The sequence below is a fragment of the Tyto alba genome, unplaced genomic scaffold, assembly GCF_018691265.1.
Source record: "Tyto alba isolate M040663 unplaced genomic scaffold, T.alba_DEE_v4.0 Super-Scaffold_14, whole genome shotgun sequence".
NCBI classification, from domain to species: domain Eukaryota; kingdom Metazoa; phylum Chordata; class Aves; order Strigiformes; family Tytonidae; genus Tyto; species Tyto alba.
In genome coordinates this window covers 37,407,053-37,428,009 of record NW_024881276.1, presented here as the reverse complement: position 1 = coordinate 37,428,009, position 20,957 = coordinate 37,407,053, and the positions used below count along the sequence as shown (strand labels likewise).

The following is a 20,957-nucleotide window of genomic DNA, read 5'->3' as shown; positions in this document are numbered from 1 at the left end:
AGTAAAGCTGCTAATCTCATTTAGATTGTTTCATTTCCAGCTCCACAACTCTCCGTTTCCAGTCAGTAGCCTTGTTGAAGGTTGTGTGTCCCTAAGTTCCTCGAGATATTTTTGTTGTCAGAAACTTGTATTAATAGCACTGATGCAAAGAGCCCACTAACACTCCAGTAACAGAAAGTACACATGAAATAAAGCAGATTTAAAAACCGTCAAGACAATGCATTTTTCTCATTTATTCAAATCTTCTGCAGGAAGTAAACACTGAAAGATTTAAAAAAACTTCACACTGCAGTATGTACAGTTTTGTGACATCACATGAGGAAATTAATTTCTAATAAAAAAATTAGACCAGTTAGATAAATTACTGAAGACACATCACAATAAAATTGGTTGTGGTAAAATCCCAAATTCTTATGTATGGCAATGAAAATCAATATTCCTTTGTTTTACAGGGATGGAATAGTCCTGGTACAATATTTCAATTATGCAAAATGGAGTCCTGAACTTACATGACTGATTATAGTTGTATGAGTACTTCTTGTTTTAAAAGTAGTTTTGCAGTTTTTTTCCCCAGACCCTTTTGATTTGAAGCACATTCTTTCACAAAGCTAAAATACCACAGCAGAAGTCATGTCTAGAAGTGGAATACTGTTGTGTTTTGAACTGACCTGACTTAAGACATTTTATTTTTTTTTTTTGCCAACGCACAGATGCACAGGGTCCCCCATGCATTTTTCATGCAGCAGGTAATCACAACTTTAAATAAAAGTATTTTTCTATACATTCTTCCAGACTTGCAACTGTATACATACATGCAAAAGTTTTTAAACCTATGTGATCATATTTACACTTATACATGGAATATACATAACAAAAAAGATTAAAAGGGTTTTTTTACTTTGCATTAGAACAATACAAAATATGTATTTTTCATTAAGGAAACCACTATTTACATCACCTTTTAAAAACCAATTTCAACATATTATAGGTGTAACAAGTCAATATATTTACATTATATATAAATATATATAATATATACTTACCAGTTTACTCCTCTGTAAGATGTGGCAGAGAACAAACTGGTAATATCATGTCACTGACGTCAATGAGAGCTGTAATACTTTCACCAACATTTTAACAGGGAAAATTTAAACCATTCATTTATTTCTTTTAAAAACCTTTGTAAATTAAAAATTTAAAAACATTACTAAGAGTAAATGGCTAAGAAAAGTGAAAGTTATGGCTGAATTCCCTTTTGATCTTGTAATGTTTATAAACTTCTCAAACTGAGCCACTGGCTTGTGTGGGATCAGTAGAGAAGCCCTCCAGCGAAACACCTTTGACTCTGTGGTCATGTGTTACCCCCCATCATTTCCTCAAACTTTGGCAGAGGAGACACTAAAAATCTGGTTCTCTCAGTCCCATACACTTCCCTCGGGAAAGAAAAGGCAGATTTGCGTGGCAATTACAAGTCAATCCCCAAATCCAGCTAGCTCGAGCGCTACACCATCGCAGCGGGCGAAGCGGCACGAGCCTGTAGATGCCCCCTCCTCGAGCAAGGCATTGGGCGCTTTGCAACCCAACTGCTGCTGCTGCAGCCGTCCCCAGTTAAGTGAGGTTAAAGTTAATTCAGGTCTAAGATCCAAGGGGCTGCAATTACAACTTTAAGCGTGGTACAGACACATCCCTAACTCATTTCCTCACTGCTCCATGAGGTGGAGGCAGCTTTCCCCCCAGCAGTCTCACCCAGCTACAACTGGGATGTGTTCTCCCCTCCCTCCCTGACCTTTGGGTGGTGAGATCAGACAACAGCACCCATCAACCCTGCACCTCTCTGCCTACACAGCTACTGCTGCCAATACCTGACAAGGCCCCATTTTGATTCAAGTCTCTAGTCTAAAGGCCTAGCTGAAGCTTCAGCCTCCTGAGCTTGCAGAGCTATCTTCAAAGATTCCACTCCCACAGACTGAGGAGGCATATTGGGAACAGCCAAAATGCGTATCCTAGTAGTAAACGTCTACTGAACCAAGGAGACAGGAGTTGTTGAGAATACCAAGCATTACTCAACAGATGACCTTGGTTTGTCGTTCATCTACAGGGACTGGTGGAAATCAAGGATCTTTGAGTTGCTTGGGAAAACATGGCCAGCCCTAACAGTTCTGCTGCTGCTGCAGCAAACCCAGCTCCTGCACCCCCCTCTTCTGCCAGAAAAGTCCTCCAGGAAGACGACTGTGACTCCTTTTTACTCACCCACGCTACAAGATAAAAAATTATTAAAGAGCCTTTGGTCCTCAGGTTTAAAGGCTGTACATGTGGATGGGGTAGATTTTATAGAAGACCTCTCTTCCCTAGGGAGGGGTAACATCAGTGATACCAGAGAATTTCATATAATAGACAGTTGCCCTCTCAGCAGCTGACTGAAGAGCATTCGGCTGGCATGTCCTACCCTCTCTCAAGGGCCTCATCGTTATGTTACGTGCTGCTTAAGACTGCAATGTCTACAAGAGGTAAAATTCTTCCATGAACAGCATGTCCTAAACTTAAACTCTTGTGTATTATAGTTTACTGACGTCTGTGAAAATGGTAATACCCTTTCATTAACATCACCTAAAAAGAAAGCTAAATCATTAACTGGTCAAACTGTTTACATTTTAACTTAAATGTTTTATAAAACTTTAAAAACTAAATGTTCAAAAGTATATATTATAACAATAGACTACCACAGAATAAATACATAGGTAAGCACACTCCTAGACTCCAGTATTACTTTTTACTACTACTTTTCATCTCAACTTTGTTCTGATGAACTTTTTCCAAACAGACTATTTCACATCCATTCAAGCTGCATTTTTCTGTGGAGCCCTTCAAGTAAATTATAGCCCTGTATTTACTCCGGGGACCATCTATTATTCTATACTGTATATATTTCCTAGCTATATACATGTTGTTTCAAGAAAAATAATCAATTAAGACTTTAAGAGACATTTAATGGATGGAACAAATACCATCTTTTTAATATTTCTCCTGGGTTGACTCATATAAAAAAAATTCAGTTCCACTGTCAATCCAAAATATACTTTATCTCCTTAATGATTATTCTATGAGACATCTGAATTGTCATCGGGCCACTTATAAATGCAATATTAAAGACAAACAAAATTTTATTTTTATATTATATTTCAGACAATGACATTTAAAATGATATTAGATTTGCGTGAAGGTTTTAAAATATAAATCTTCTTTGTACAGCCCATTAATATATTACGCTTCACCCAAATAACATAAAAATATATCTTTAAATCGCTCTGTTATTTTTCATATAAACCAGGGGGAATGTTTTTTATCAGATACTGCCAAATATTTGTGTTCCCTAAAAGAAGGCAGCCCCCCCAGGGGGGCAAAACAGAATAGTGGTGCATTTTCCAGCTGGCAGACAGGAGAAGTCCCTTTCAGTAGGGACTGCCCTGGAAAGAGGGAAAAATGATCCCAGGCAGTGGGTGGAGAATGAGAGGGGGACAACAGTTCACCCCATCTTGGCAATCCAGCAGTCTGGGAAAAGGATCTCTGAAATCAAACCAGAAAGGAAAAGAGCAAAATGCCCCATCACACATCCCCGCTATGCAGGCATGAGATGGACAGAAACAGCAGTTTTGTCATGATATCAGCTCTAATAGTGAAAACAGTCAAAATTAAAACAGAGCGTACCTCTCATTATCTGTGCAAGCCAATTACTATGCCGCTTGCTGATAGCACAGGGGATTATCAGTGAAATAAGAAGCTACAGAGAACATTTTTTTCAGGGGAGTAAAAAAGTTCAGCAAAACTTACAGTTGCCAATAGTGCATGTAATTTAGAGGAACTGGATTTTGTCTTCCTCCTCCCCCACGAGAAATAAAGGCTACAAATGGAGTCAACACTGACAGTGTTAACAGGAAAGCAGAGCCGCATGGCTCTTCCCCAGCCAGCAATTCTTTTAAGATGTCTCAGCTTTGACCACAATTTTCAGTTACTCCCATCTCAGGCTGGTATTGCCAGATGTTACAAATCACAGCACAGGTAGGGACTGAGGAAAAGGGCAGAGGAGGATTTCTCAAACATGTCCCACTATCCATTACAGAACATGACAAAACCACAATTTTTATCCTCAGTGCAACCCGAAAAATTTTTCTAAAACGAGGCTTTCTGCAGTGAAAGGGTAGTGCATTAAACCATGCATCAGCTGTTCAGAGAGTAATAAATATTGGCAGAATATGGATTCTTTTCCCTGGTTGTAGGAAGAGGCCAACACATTTTTCATTAAAATCCTATTCCATCTTTGAGTGGAAGTCTGACGTGCTGCTTTAGAGCAGTCGGTCATCTTCTGCCGGGGAAGCAGGACGGTGCTAAACAGATAATTCTGCTCATCTGTTCCACAAACTTTCCACCATTTTCCTCACCAAATATATGTACTAAGCTTTCTTAATCACACTACTCCAAGAGGCATTTTGGCTTTCCCCTTTTAAGCAGGGAAGTGACAGGAATGCGCAGACAAAAGGACTCATGCCGTACTTGCATGGTCTATGAAAATCTTCCTTTTGTATAAAAACCTAGAAAAAACCCTTAATCATAACTACTAACTCATAACTATGGCTAAGGATTCTGAGGAAGGCATTTGTCAAGAGCAGAGCAAGGAAGAAAAATAGATTTTAAACCACTATTCTGGCAGGACCACAAACAAGATTTAAAAATAACAATAAAAATTTTGGAAGCACTAAAAATACATTTCAGTGCATTTCAATTATTAACACTGACACAGGTTTTCCAATATGACGAGCTAACACCTTGGACGGACTGCTCCATTTCTTAAAAGTTATTTTTAAAATTTCACAAAGCATATTAAACATTCAAAAAAAAAAAAAAAAAAAAAGTACACTGCCTCTATGCTCAGGCTTCCAAAAAATAAGGAATATTTTACAGGGAGAGAAGAAACGCAGCATTACCACCACCTAGGCTGTACGCTTACACTTTATGTTATACCAAAAACTTGCAGATCCAAATAAGACTCTGATCAAAGAGTACTCATAACTTAATCTGATACATACAGAAATGTCTTGTACAAATTACCACCTTTCTAGTTTCCTTGTGACAATCTATTGTAAAGCAAATTTTATCTACATGTATTTTAAATAACATCACCAGAAAAATAAAAAGTTTATCAAATGAAAACATGTTTCAATTAGACCATGCTTTTCTAAAATCATGCTCAATTTATACAGTAGTCAAGTTCGTACTCATTTTTATTTTTTCTTTTTTTCTTTTTTTTTTTAAACAAAGATTCAAAACCACTGATTGTAAACTCATTGAGGAGGCTTTAGTTTATTCTGGCTCTTTTTTGATTGTTAGCACTTTTTCCAGAAGTCCATGCACTTCTCCATTCACACCATGTTGATGAGAGGTCTTACTCCCCATATGGCTGTTGTAAGGGCTTCTTAAGTTACTAAAAGGAGTTTTAAGCTCTGCATCAGATGTCAACTCCTCTTTGATTGTAACATGACTTGAACTATCAGTAAATGAAGGTTCATTCCAAATTTCTTTGTCATGTGCTTCTTGGCTACTAACAGAGTTGCCACCTTTCTGTAACATGTAGTACAATATTGGATTGGTTTTGGTCAGTCTTGGAGAGTCTTTTTCATAATCATGCTTGTCCATACCTGTGATCACCCATCTGATGGGCCCTTTTTCACTGGGCATGGGACACATGCTAAACTGGTCGGACTCTAGTCTAGATACTGCACTTCCCAGATGTTCAGGGAAGGGGGAATCGGCAGGACTTTTTACTGCTACAGGATAGTGAAATGTTCTATGATCTACACAATTGTTCTGTTGCACAGGGCTTCCCATTAATGCATTTACTGAAGAAATGCTGAATTCAGGTTTATTAATTGTTGCACTGGTTTTGTTTCCTTTTTTCTTGCCCTCTGTTACTATGTTATTCCTATGTTGTGACAGATCTCTCTCACAGTTTTCTGAGAGAAGCAGCTGTTTCAACACATTAAAGCCTTTACTATCTCTAGACCAACTCCTATTTTCACTTTCATTATTTGAACCATGACTTACAGCGTATTTAAAGTCAGCATCACTTCTGCTGAATTTCAGTTCTTGCTGGTTCAGCAAAGGCCCATACAGTGCCTCAGTGGGAGAAGCGTGGTTGGTTGCAGCATCAGACACATTACTTCTCATCTTTTTAAATGGACTTTCCAAGGGCTCAGCATACAGCTTCCTCTTCTTCGGTACTGTGCAAAGACTCTTTGATTCGAGGTGTGTCAGTTCATTGTTTCGGTGACTTCTGTCCAGCTCATCTGCAGGGTAACTGTCTTGATTCTGTCTCAGCAACCTACTCAGCAGGCCGTTTTTGGAAAAAGAGAAATCTTGAGGTGAAAGAGGCTCAGATTTCAACTCCTCGGATGCTGGAGAAGCAACTGTATTTCTCTTCAGTGAATGAACAAATCCTTGAAATTTGTTACCCTTGCACTCTCTTACTTGCTGTGCATTGGAATTATAAGGAACATTTGATTCTTCTGACGGTTCAGTTTTTATTTTCACTGTCAATATTTGCTCATTCAAAGCCTTATCTGTCTGTTCTGGAGAACTTTCATCTCTTAAAAGCATCCTCTCTTTCTTTTCACTTTTACCTTTATTGGGAGTTCCCAGAAGCAGCTGAAGGACAGTGCGCCTTTCAAGGAGATTTTCTATTTCTGAACCTGGAAGTCCTTGTTCAGAGGGTGCAGGCTGACAACTGAATATTTTGTTATTTTCTTCATGCGTACTCAGTTTATTCGTAAGTAGAGGGCTGTTCAATCTATCAATCAAGCCAACAGGTTTATCTGTGTTCCCTGCTAGCAGCTGTTTGCTAGCTCTTTGTTCTTCACTTGACACGGAAGTCTGCATGCCGCACTGGGCGAGGTTCTGCAACAGCTTGCTGGCACTGAATGCTGAGGAGTTCTGGGGACTATCGTTCCTGTTCAGCTTGGTTCCTTGCATTTCTTTGCTTTTAGAAAGGTCTATCAAATGCTTAGATGCCGGATTCACCAGTCTGTCCGGCTGGATGCTGCAGGCATACGGTGGCGAGCTACGCTTGATGGCTAACGACTGGTGCGAGAGATTTATAGGAGAGTCTGATTTTGTAGAAGCCAGCAAGGGTGGAGTGCTTAACGGAGTCATTCGACTTGCACTGGGACTGTCAGTAACAGGAGTCCTTTTACCAGTCTGTACAGTGAATTTTGCCACATCAGATGCACTGTGTGGTCCCTGAGGGTCATTACTCTTGTCTACCTTTTCTTCACTCTTATGCCCAAGTAACAGCTGAAGTAGCGTTACTTTCTGATGGGGATTCAGCTTAGAAGCTTTCGGAGTGTCTTTATCTTCCTTGTTCTCTGGACAGGAAGCCTTTGGATCCCAGTTATGAAGCAAGGATTGAGTCAGGTTATCCAGTGATGCAGGGGGGCCTGCATCCGGTTTATCTGTCCTCTGCTTAAAGGACAGGTCTATGGGAAGACAGTTAGAATGGGAGCTTTCATCATCACTGCTGTCATCTTCAGTAAAACTAGGGTTGTTGTCTGAATACTCATCAATAGTGGTTGGTGTGCTGCTGTCTTCAAAAATGCTGGCTCTCTCACTCTGTTCATGCCCTTTTACATGTTTGGTGGTATTCTGGCTTTTCAGTAGATGCAAGAGCAAACTGTTGCTGGGAGAGGTTTTTGGGTTACTCCTTTCCAAAGTACTTTTGTATCCCACAGTTTTGGGAGATGAATGCATGACTCCCACTGAACTCTGAAATGGTGCCATATTGCTTTTGCTAGATACTGTTTTGGTGGATGATCCTGTTTGACCATTGAGATGGCTTGTCATTCCTTTTGCTAAACCGAACTGGCCAGCATCTTTCTGAGTGCTTTCTTGTAATCTGGCCATAGCTGCAAGTCTCTCACTTGCTATTTGATTTGCATTTTGTGCTTTTAAAGCATGTTCCCTGGAGTACTGCTGCAAGTGAGCTTCACTTGAAAGGAGTAAAGCTAGCTGGCTGCATGCTACGCTGGGCTTCGGTGAAGCAGCAGGACTAGATCGTTTCTCTACCATGCTTGCAACAGCTTGTAATCTTGCAGCACATGACAGTGGCTCATTTATCACTTTAGGTCCGCTCTGCACCGCATGAGGAGATTCTATAAACCTCTCTTTGGGCAGGTTCTTTGTTATATCAGGCAGGCTGCTGTCCAGCTTCTGATCTTTTGCTTTGCTCTTCTTCAGCAGAGTCTTCAGGTGGCTGGATGCAACACCATAGCACCTTAAATCTTTCTCCACTTGTAAAGAATCATCACTAAGGGCATACCCTTGCTCCTTAAGGCTCTGCCTAATCTGCTGTGACAGAGCAACACTCTGCAGCCTAGAGCTGAATGACTGAAGCAAAGAGGCAAGTAATGTGCTATCCTGTTTGCCTTTAGGCACATTTTCAACCATGCCAGCTAACAAAGCTTCCTTTTTTCCATCTAAATCCACAATGGAATCAGACAACCGCCTTCTCTTTGCTGCATTCCAGTCTTCAGAAGACTGCAATAGTCTTGCTTTTTTGAGGTGCAGCATGCCAGATCCCTGATATGTATTTGTGTTAAGAACTGGACCATTACTTTGACAGCTGGGAAATATATTTCCAGAAATCTTAAAGTTTTGATCCTCTCCACTATGCCCAGCAGACTTTTTGTCAACTGCAGTACCTGAGCCTCCTGCTGCTTGATGCATTAGTAATCCCTCTAGGTAAGTTAGAACAACAGAATCCTGGTGCATCTCAGAGCCAAGCTCTTCTCCATGAGTCATGTTCAATAAAGGTTTCCAAAAGGGCTCTGGTTCTATTCACTTCAAAGACTAGTTTTGCAGTAGCTGAATCAAGATGCAGAGTTAAGAAATAATAGGTAGATGTCTATAGTGTTTTCTCACAGACTTTCAGAAACAACATAAAAAGTCATATTCCAAGCAGGCTTCTTCCAGTGTATACTGTCTGATGAACCAGGTTTCCAATCATACCAATCTGCTGATACCTAGAATATTCATGAAAGATGTCTAGGAGGAGCACTCAAAACATGGTTCCACAGTAATAAAGTTCCATTACATATTTGCCGCCTTCTTTCTCCACGAAGCCAGCTTGTTTTTCATCTTTTTCCATCTCCACCAAGCACATAAAATTCCTAAGTAAAAAAAGAAAAAAAACAAAATGAAGGAAAAAACAAAACAAAGAAAAAAAAAAAACAGAAAGAAAATATTTAGGAAAAGATCTAATTTTTTTTTTTTTTTTTTTTTTTTTTTTTTTTTTGTAAATACACTGTCTTAGAGATTCGGGATATATAAGCAGTAACAACATTCCAGAAGAAATTCACAATCAAGTATTGGACAAAGTACATGATAATTAAAGAACTTTGTGAAAAAATTTCTGAGGCAGAAAATTTTATACAGAAATTAAGCTCAACTATCATAAGCATAGCTACTACAAGCATTCATGGAATTTATCCTACAGCTCAAAATAAGGAATAGCAAACATAAAAGGAAAACCTTAAATCACTCTAAATATAGGGGGTTTTAAATTACACTGGATTTTACTTCACAGTTGCATAAATCTATCTTCTTATTACATAAATACACAGGACATGCAGACTATCACCCTAAAAGAGAATTAATGGGAAAAGGCATGCCTAAAGTCAATGTTCAGGTTCATGTGGAATCTGTTTTCAAGTAACAGAATATGTTATGTAACCATCACATATATGAGTACTTTTTTGTTTGGCAGGTAGATGATACTGCTAAAAGTAGAAACCAAGTTGTCAGTGCTGTCCAGGACTATCTAGAAATGCAAAATGTAGCATAATAGCACTGGGAGGAAATATGTTGTTTTTACAACTCCCAACTATGTCAAGTCATTAGAAGAATCATATGATAGCAGTGGTGAAAAAGGTGCTCATGCCCCTCATATAACACAAATCCTGATACCAAAATCCTCCCTTCACTGAAAGATTTTTACCTTTATGTTATTTCCATGTATTGAACATATAATGCCAAAAAAACTCCCAGGTCTTCCTTGAAGTCTTGTTTTTTATAAATAGTGTAGAATATCTCTACTCAATACTTCTTTGGATGAATCAGTATGCTATACAAAGCTGTTTTAAAAAGCACAACAATGGCACTTATGCTAGATGCATCTCTTCAGTTTTAGTTATATTACTGGTCAGCGTTAGCATGAACAGTTCAGACAGTCACTGCAGTTCAATATTGACATCATTACACCACAAATGCCTACCCTTTCACTCATTCAGCTCTTAACTGGCATAAATATCCAACATGAGCAAAGCTAAGTGCCTTTACACATACCTAACTCTGCAATTCACTTTCACAGACTAAAAGCCAATTGAAAACTTGCATTCACAAGTTTTAAAAGGATGTACACAGATGAAATCCTTGCCTCCTTAAAGTCAATGAGTATTTTATGATTGATTTTCCAGAGGTTATTTTTAATTCAAAAACTACAAGCAAACAGAAGTCAGAAAAATACCAGATCTAAAAAAAGCAAAGAATCAGAACTACTAAATAGCTGTAATCTTAACAGCCCATATATCCCCCCTGTGTAAATACTCCTTTACTAGATTTTAAATCATTTATAGAAACTCTAAAAAACGAGCTATCTTAAAAAAACAAAACAAAACAAAACAAAAAACATCAATGTATTGTAGTTTAAATGTGCATACCCATGTATGTAAGTATCAAATGAAAAGTTGGTAGCTATTGCTGGGATCTCAGTACTTCTCTCAGAAATGTATGTCTACATTACCCAGCATTTACATAATTACCTGTAGAAGACACTGTGTTCATTCAAATATATAACTACAACTTAAATGTGGATTCATCTAATTAAAAATTACCCGTCATCTTACTGTTCCTTCAAAAACCTATGCACCTCTGGGTGGGCTTTTGAAGAGTTTCAGCCTATAACAGACTAAAATCAGAAATAACAAATCCTTGAAAAAAATCAAGGTTTCCAATAAATATATCAAGTGTTCATTATCCAGACATCGCAACATCAATACTGCTAGACTTATTTCCTCAAGTATTTGGGAATGCACTTTATCCAGAAAATACAGTTTTCTGACTTCCAAAGATAAACTGTTTATCTGCAGCCACATTTTCATACTTCAAAAGGGAATTAAGCTGATAGCATGCTGTTCTTAAAAAGGAGTGAGTAGCACCCGTGGCCAATGTTTTGTGTTTAAGAGAATAAAACTGGAAGTTTTCAAAATTTCTTACTATCCAATAAAAGCAACCCTTGCAGGTCACCTTTATAATAAAGTCCCAAATAAATGCACCATTAAGCCAATATTCAGTAAAACTTTACTCATTACAGCTCTGGGTAATTAAAAAAAAAAAAAGACAATTCATTTATGCAAATCCCTTGGGTACTCAAAGACAGTTGCAGATGACAACGCTTGTAGCCAGCAGAGTTTACATATAGTAACTACTCTAAGAAGTGTTTTGACACCTTTGTTTTTTAAATTCCTCAATGCTAATGAAATATTGATAATATTACAGAAATCGGGTTCATGCAAAGGAGCCTTCATTAAAGAGAACAAAATCTGAAAAGCACTTCACACATAAGGAATGGGACATCACCAATCCTTCTGAAGAGCCTTTTCTGATATAGTGCTGTAACAGGTACTACAGCGTGATAAAACCTTACATGACCTAATATACAAAACACAAATGTGATTAAGTCATCTGTCAAGAACTGAAATTACATTTTTAAAAAAAATGTCTCTAAATCTAAAACTTATTTGTGATAGAAAACCAAGTAGTAAATTTCAGAGTTTGAAAGCAATGTCATAACTAAGCATTTCCAGTGAGTTTTGAGCCAAGTACGCATTTCTTCCACTATCTGAAGTGCAGTCATGTGAAAACCAAACCAGCTTTGGAAATTAATGTTTAGCTGGACACTAAGGCAATCATTCAGCAACCCTTTAAAAACATATAGACTGTACCAATGAATTTCCCTGGACCCACTGAAATGTTTTTTCTCACTATTAAATATTATTCCAGAAATTACCAGAACGAAGAGAAAGGAGAAACCATACAGCAACACATCTCTTATTTCCCAGTAAAAGCTGAAGTACACTTAACAATTTAACTATGGTGACAAAATACACTGATAAAGTTGACATGCTTTCTTGACCACTTAACTACTGCATATGCACTCTTTTTTGTTGTTTCAACTATCTTTTTCCAGACTTCTGTATCCTAACAAATAAATAAAACACTTGTTTTGCAGAGACTATTTTCAGAACCTCCAAGAGCACGCACCCATCACAGTTCATTAAGTCATGTTTACCTAGACAGAACTAAGGCAGCAGCAGGATTTGCAGCACAAATGCTGTAACCTGGGGAGACACTCCCCAAGTGGAGCATACCATGGGAAATCAGTCCTTCAGCCTTTTAAAATGTGCCTAGGGAGAAACTGTGGGCAGAACAGGGAAGATAAGAGAATATTAAAATGTACACTGAACTGTGTATGTCCAGAATATTACTTCTGCTTTTGAAGTTGGTTGAGTTTTCCTTTGATTGAAAACTACAGATACACTTCGGCATCACAAAAATTTTAAACAAATTATAATAATGAACTTTAAGATCCTTTGCTTACCATGAAGTATTACTGCTGCTAAAGATAATGAAATTTGAGAACACATCTTCTAATAGGTTAAATGACAGCAACATCTGAGCAAATTTTTTTTTTACAGCTGAATAAATAATTATTTTTAAATAAATTTAAAGACTTCTTTGAATTAATGAACACCTCAACCGTAAAACCTAATTGGAGACTCTAAACAAACAGCAGCCTCCTAGTTATCCGAACAGATATTCAGCTGCTACCATTTAAGAAATTAAGAACAGGTCACAATTTAAACTAGCAAAGTGACATCAAAAGACACTTTTCCAATATCCCAGACTAGTATTTATAGTTAAATCCCTTTGCTAAATGGAGCAGAGAGCCACAGTAAATTAACAACACTAGACTAGTATCATTTGACTAGGACAGCTCCACAATCTAATGGAGAGAAATCATAAACCATGGTATTATCAAGGTGTCTTCTTCTGTAGTCTTAATTCATTATGAAAAAATCTTACAGAATCCATTAAGGTATTTGTTTAGGACATTGGCAATGGCTAGCAGATCGTCCACATGAACACTTATTAAACGAGATCCAAACTCATGCACACTGTTGGAATGATTAATAGAGATTAAGTTGTGTGTGTGCATATATATATATACACACACAGAGATGAAACATTTTTATTAACTGCATTTCAGAGTTCTTTAATGACTATTAAATTCCTGTAGTAATTTTATGTTCCATTTTTAAATTGAGTCAAAACATGAATTTGCAGAGCTGAAACCAAACTGGTCTGTGAACTTAAAATCTTTAATTATTTAATAAATTCAGTGTTCTAATGGTTAGAAACTACTGAAAGAGCCAGAAAAAGTCTCTCATTAGCTCACCGACTTCCCATTCTCATATTCCCAAATGTAAAGGCTACCGCCCACCACATCAACCAACGACTCAGACAGTCATTTTAATTATTACAGATTTGAGGAATGCAGTACAGTGATTACAGTGGCAGCTTGGGATCCAGGGGTCCAATTACTTGCTGTGCTGCAGACAGGCTGTCTGACTTCTGGTTTCACTGTTCTGTACCCTGTTTTCCCAGATGAAGTAATAATAGATGCAAACTTCAGAAAAATAATTGAGGATAAATATATTAAAGCCTGTGTGTCGCTCAACAGCTCCAGGAATAGCACTGAGCAAGTACCTAAACCAGAGGATTTTAAGTGATTCCCAATCCTTACAGCTGCCTGCTGTGAAATGCTGCAGACCACAATGAAATCAAGGTCTCCAGAAAAATTCCTAGATGCCCTGGAAATTGCAGGAGAATCTTGCAGTGAACTAAACATGAGTGGGGAAAATGAGACTAGCTGTCCCAGAGTTATTTTGTTATTAAGCTCAATTTGTACTACTTTGATTTTAGCAGGCAGGAAGGATGTATTCAGAGTAGTGGTATAAGCACTTCAGTTGACTCTTTTTACTAAGGTTGTACGTAGTGAAAACAGGCCTGATTCAACAACCCAAGGTACCAAATCCACAGAGTTGCACAAATGTGCAGGTACTTCAACAGCACTTAAGCATGTGCTCTACGAGAACCAAGTATTTAAGTGCTTTGCTAAATCCCTGCTTCATGTCAGAAATCTGTTGAGATGAATGGAGCAGCTGAGACCTCTTCACAGTTTTGATTCAGGCTGTCAAGACATCCTGAAGGTTCCTTTTGCGAATGTGATTTAGAAAAAGACAAAAAAAAAAAAAAAAAAAAAAAAAAGTGATCAGATGGTGGAGCAAAATTCAGCAATAAATGGATGAACTTTTCCATGGTTGCCCTCAAAAGAACTTCAGAATCAACAAGTCTTTTTTTACAATTAATTCATTTAAAAATAAAAAAAATAAAAATCAGGCTCCTCTCCTACAATCACAGGACGTCACTTTGAGAAAGCAGAAACAGGCTTCTTCCCAGGAGTTTGGCACGCTATCCACTCCCTCGCTAGACCTACTGACTGAGTCCAAAAGCCATTTTAAACACGGAAAGGCTAGCCTATCCCTTTCAAGCAGCTCGGTCAGGAGAGGGCACGCAGGGCATCGCGTTGCAGCAGCAGGAGCCCCCACTGCTGCCAGGATTTCTGGAGGGGCTCCCGAGGCTCCGACCCTGCCGCGGAGCCAGCGTCCCCCACCCCAGGCAGGGGTGTCCCCCCCGGCCCCTCCTGCAGCGCACGGCAGCACCGCTCACTCCACGGAAATACCCCGCTGGGAGAGTGGCCTGGTGAGCCCCGGCCCCCGCCCCACAGCTAAATCCTGCGCAGGAAGACAAAATGGAAAAGCTGCTTCCCTATTGCTTTGTTAAGCTGTGTACCGCCAAACACAGGCTTGACCTTACTTTCTTTTCTCGGGAGGAGTTTCTGGGCTAGGTAGGTTTTTATTTCAGTATTAAGGGGGAGGGGAAGTGAATGAGTGGAAGGGAACAGACCCAAACCAGTCCAGTCAAAATCTGCTGATGAATTTAGCAGCTTAAAGGGTAGAATTTTGAAAAACGGCACGGAAAACCAATTCCGTAACAACTGATGCGATAGCTCAAAGAGATGCAAAATCTACCGTTTTACAAAAGCACAAGCACTGAGTACCTGAGAAGCGCTAAGTCACACAAAATTGACAGGAACACAGAACCAACAAACAGCACAGGAGACACAAGAAACTGTTTTTCCTGTGAGAGAGTAAGATTTGACAGACCACTGGACTGAAATGTTAGCAAACCAACAACTGAGCGGGGAAGAAAAAACTCCAACTGTTCTAGAGACTATTTACTTTGGCTTTTAAGAGGCTGCTAAAATGTAAATCATAATTACTGTCATTGTTTATCATGGCCCCAGAGGCACATAAGGAAGGGAGGCTGTTCCTACATATTCCCTCTGGGGTGTGGAAAGGGAGATGCAGACACCTTACCTCAGTGTCCCTCTGCTCCTCAGATTTCACATGGGATTCTCCACACTCCAGGAATCTGTGACTCACCCAGACCATGCAATACCACCTCACAGCAACGAGGAGCTTTGAGGCGATATGTAATATATATCAAGGGGGAATATAACATTTCCACTGTCTGCTTAAATAAGGTGTGGAAATGTCAGAGAGATTTTCATATTTATGCAGAGCACCTTTCGGGGAGGTGACAAGGCAGGCTGCATGCCTTTGCGCCCATGTGAGGAGAGACGCACAAGTCAGAACGCCTCGAATTCATCAGCAAAGCATTTTCACGTGGAACACCAAAAGTCTGAGTGGTGCTGGCTGTATCACAGCTTTTACTCAACCCTGGGGAAGCACGTTGCAAAGAAATGCCCACCTAGCTCTGACTCATGGCTCTCCCCAGCAAGGGGACAGTACGAGCACAAACGACAGCGACCCGAGAGCGGCGGTGCTCGGAGAAAAAAATTATGTCTGCACTGCAGACCGATGCGTACGGGGATGAGCCAAGACAGCTCAGGTGCCAAAGAAAACCTAGCCCAGTGGCGAGGGACCCCATGGAGGTGAGTCTGCCCCAAAAAGCAGGGTATTTCAGCACAGCACTAGTCTGCTGCGACTCACCCGTTGCTGGCACTCAGCCCACCTCAAGCTACCTCTTCCAGAAAGCAGTGCACAGTTTACATACGGCCGCAGGCAAACTTTTCTGCCTAAGTCACATGCGACTCGTGTTTTTGAAACTTACTTAAGGAATCTAACAGTAAAGAGGGGAAAAATTAAATAAAGGAAAAAAAAAAACTTAAAAACCCCACCCAAACAACAGAAAAATCCCTCACCCAGTAACACCCCAAAACCAATCAAACCCTCAAAACAGCTGAAGTAAGTATATGGGAAGGGGGAAATGGGGTCCAGACACAAGTGACATAAAAGCTGAGTTTGTGAAAGCCTTAGCAGCAGCTCTCAAGGTTTACAAATACACTCAAGTGCTGTACACAGCTTAATCCAAATCTGCCCCGCACGTCAAAACCTCCTGCTAAGAAGTTCTGTTAAGTTAAGAGACAAAACACATGTGTGGCTCTTCTCCACGCTTTGTCTTCGAACAACAGCTAATGCCAGCCTACCTTAAATTAGTATTTCTTATTTTAACAAGTTAAAGAATTGAGCCTCACAAATAAATCACCCACTTAACAATAATGTGGAAAACCCCACCCTGTTCATATAATTTATGATTTACCCCCTGTAACTTAGTTCACAGAAATTTTAGGCAATTCCTCAGCACAGACCCATGCATATATATTTGCTCTTACAAACAGTGCTGTAGGAACAGTTCTATGTGGTTCTGTAACAGTACTGTAAAGGGCATCTTCAAGTTCATTTCTTGGTCAGATCTGCTAACATTCAGACATGAACTCAGAAACACACCCTCTGCCAACTCTTTGCCAGTTGTAGCATGAAGAGGAATAGACATTCAACCTACAAATGCCACCTGTGAAGGTGTATTTGACATCTAAAACTGCCTCGTGAGTCGCTGCTCAATGCTCTTCTGCTACTGAAGACAAGAAGAGCAGAAACTAAATGGTAACGGAGAAAAGTTACACCCTGTCCGCAGTAAGGACAGGAATCCAGAAGAGGCACGTATCACAATCTCAATTAACCTGGTGTAGTTTGCTGATCAAAACTCAGAAGCACAGTGAGCAGAAAGGCTTTGGTTGACTGAGTCTTCTCACTCAAGAGACCAAGAGCACACAGGCACAAAAAGATATACCAAGATCTGTCTTCAGGACAGAGGTGTGGATAATACTCTGGTAGGTACAACAGAATGGACAGAGGATGCATCTTTTCAATCTTTGTAAACCACTTGCTTATAAATAAGCCATTAAAAGGAAACTAACAACCAGATTCCCATTCCCTCCAACACCTACAAAAACAAAACACTGATTATGCATTTAACTCTATTTAAACTCCCCAAGAATTAAACTTGATTAATACAGAGTGAAGAAATCAGTGTCCTCTTCTGGACAACGATGCTTTTGAGTTATGATCGATGCATGCAGATAATGCATTTCCACACAACTCTGACCTTCTGCTTGTTGGAAGGATCTAAAGATGCAGGCATTTATCCACAATACTACAATAAAATTGTGTATTTCTTGAATTTGTTGGAATAGCTGTATGTCTTAGGTGATTTGTCATACGATAAGTCACTTTACGTTATTTTAACCAAGAACTGGTTTCACAGAGGCCAAACTGCAACAAAGCACTAAAAAGTAATGCACAGCTTTTTATTGACAATAGTAGTTGTGTTCCACTTGGGACTAAGTGTCTCAGTGTTAGTTATGAACGACAGCCACTTTTTAGACTTTAACAGAATAGGTTTCAGCTAACTGAACACAAATACATAGTAATTCCACAGGAAGGTGAAGTATAGGATCACAGTTGCATAGTATTCACTTATATGTAAAATCCCATACATCAATTTTAAAGACCCAGATGATCTCGGTTTTTGGGGTTTTTTTGTTTGTTTGTTTTGTTTTGTTTTTTTTTAAGCGAGTGGAAGGGCAATACAGTTTCTATTGTAATGGGAGATTTCAGCTTACTGTAGATGAAGTTTCTAAAGGCTATGGATACAGGGAAGGCTCATATAATTTCAGTTAAGTGGGAAAGGAAAAACTCTGCATTAGCAAGAAGGTCTCTACTAGTTCAATTACAATAAAAAATAGGCTTTTTTTTCTCTCCGAAGCAGCAATAAAACCCAGCAGAATTAAAGATAGAACATAAGAACCAACTTTAGTGAAACCTGGAGAGAAGATGTTAATGACATCCTGTAAAGAATGTCACAGAAAGTCCTCATCTTAGCACTGTGACTGAAAACATTCATAACATAAATCCCTAAGTAAACTATTAAAAGCCTTTTAAGTCATATAAATGTATACAGTTATTTAATAATATCACAGTTAGTTAATAATATCCTCGAACATTAGGAATTGGGCTGCAACTCAACTGTAGCCATAAGTCAAATCAGAACCATTAAAATACTGACTTATCTCAAAACTGATTAAAACTGTATTCACTGAAACAAAGCCATGGTAGGAACAGCAGATGGCTGCCAAGGGGAAGTGTTTAACTACCCCTCAATACCAGGGGTACACTTTGAAGTAATTTCTCAAATTTTATGTTGATAAACATTACAAGCATTTTAAGAAGATAGATAATATGCCATCACAGAGTTGTGAAAAAGAGATCTTACTAGTATGTTCTACATTTGCCTTTTGTGAGTGCTGCATGAAGGAAATAATTGCAAAATAGCAAGAAAAAAAAATATTTATTGTTACCATTTGTTCCACCAATGACAAGAACGTTGAAACAGGTGCTCATACCCATTTCAAAACCATATAAAACAAAACAACACAAATGTGTGACTGATTTCTGAAGAAAGCATGTGATTTTCTACATACAACAATATTACCCCAAAAATAAAAGATGTATTAAAAATAAATCTATTACTTCATAATTGTACCTAAGTATTAGCTAACTTGGGACCATCTTTCATAGTGCCTGTCAAACCAACAGCCTCACTAAGCCTTTATGAAGCCATATGCCCAAAGTGTCAGCTACACCTCCCAACTTCACTCCCATGTTAGTGTATGTCTAAAATTAAGCCCGTGCTCAAGAGCCCTGCTGAGCACAAATGGCACCAGTGCATCCAAGCCTAACTGGCTCCTACAGAGCTCCATCTTGATCTCTAGAAAAAAGGGTCATCTCAGTTGCCATGAAGAGTAAAGCTAGTCATACACAAACTAGTTCAGAAGCTGCATACTTAAATGTATACAAAAACATGATTCCAAAAGAATTTCTGTCTGATTTAAGTGTGAAGCTGCTGCCAAAAGGCGTAGCCTTGTCTTGGTCTACAGATCTGCAGCTGCTCATGCCTGCCACCTTCCCGGCACTGACACAAGGCAAGTTGGACTAAGGACCTCACTGACATCAAACCCCAAAGATACTGCCGAGCAGTTGTTCCACAGTTCTCCATGTGGGAACGTGTGACTACGACAGTGGCATGAGGAAGGACAAAGAGCAGTGACTACTCCTTCCGGTGTCGAACCTTGCTTACACCAAATTAAAGCATTGCCACCAGTGAGATTCTCCAAGGGGAAAACCCACATCTAGACAGAATGTCTGTGCTGAATTTGGAAGAGTTCATCAGTGAGATAAAGATGTCTCTTTAAGAAGCATCTCCTAAACAGAATTTAAAAAAAAAAAAAAAAAAGTCAATGTATTCAGCCCTCTGAAACCTGAAAAGATGACTGGAAATATAATAATTCATTCAAATATTTTAATTTTTATATTTTACTGAAGCATTTTGTGAAGCTGGAGTATAAATCCTATTAAACTGAACTTAGTTTGTCCATCCCTAAAATAGATTTGACATACAAACACAAACACAAGGTCAAGGTCACAGATCAGCAGGAAAGATTACAAAGACGACTGATGTAAGAGCTGGCATTTGATCAAAGCTCCTGGATATTTTATTTTTTTTTTTAGTACACTTACCAGAAATACTACACTACATTTTCTTCACATTCGTACATTACATGTTTTAAGTTTTCCCTACCTTTAAGAGAAGATGCCCTGTACTTATTTATTTTGACAAGAGATGTTAGGCAGCATATCAAGTCAACTAAGGAAGAACTCTTATGTTAAATGAAAAGGAAGTGGAAGACACTTTTTGCCATACTTTTCACTCTATTCAGCTATGTGTTGATACATACTAAATCACAAATCCAAAAGGAGAATCTACTCACAAATATAGGACATGACAGCATGACCACTGCTAGAGAATCAGGACCTCAGTTTATAACTTCATGCAGTCCAAGTTACTTATCTTAATATAGCAATTGCATATTTGGATGTGTACTTCCAAGCACAACCCTCGCTTATCTATCTTAATTATCTGTGTGCACAGCATATATTTCTCAATTAAAAAAAAAAAAAAAAAAGAACTCTTAATGCAAGGGCTGTGCAGAACACAATCAAACTAGCCTCTTCTGTAATCAGGACAATATTTACCTCCTAGAAAGATTCTTTAATGCTAAGAGCTGACTGAGCAAGCAGATTAAACACAGTAGCAACAGTTGAAAGACTCCTTAAAACTCAACTGCTGAAAACAGTTAGCAATGAAAGTAATTTACTGATCTATCCATTCATCCATCCACCCACCAAGACATTCTCAGAGCTTTAAACACATGATGAAGAATATTTAGCTTACTGGTCACGTCCACCAGACATACCTTCTGATGCTTAAAAAGTGACACAATATCATATGACATTCAAAGGTGTATTGCT

General features: G+C 38.8%; 1 protein-coding gene across 15 annotated transcripts in view; it reads right to left on the bottom strand.

Annotated features, from left to right (window-relative positions):
• Positions 1-218: 218 nt before the first annotated feature.
• NRIP1 (nuclear receptor interacting protein 1) overlaps positions 219-20,957 on the bottom strand; it is a 143,990-nt gene continuing 123,251 nt past the window's right edge. For all 15 annotated transcript variants that reach the window (XM_032989788.2, XM_032989789.2, XM_032989792.2 and 12 more), the window contains one exon: positions 219-9,212. In XM_032989788.2, the coding sequence (XP_032845679.1) occupies positions 5,356-8,844 (3,489 nt within the window). In that variant the 5' untranslated portion in view covers positions 8,845-9,212 and the 3' untranslated portion in view covers positions 219-5,355. The remainder of the gene's footprint in view (positions 9,213-20,957) is intronic.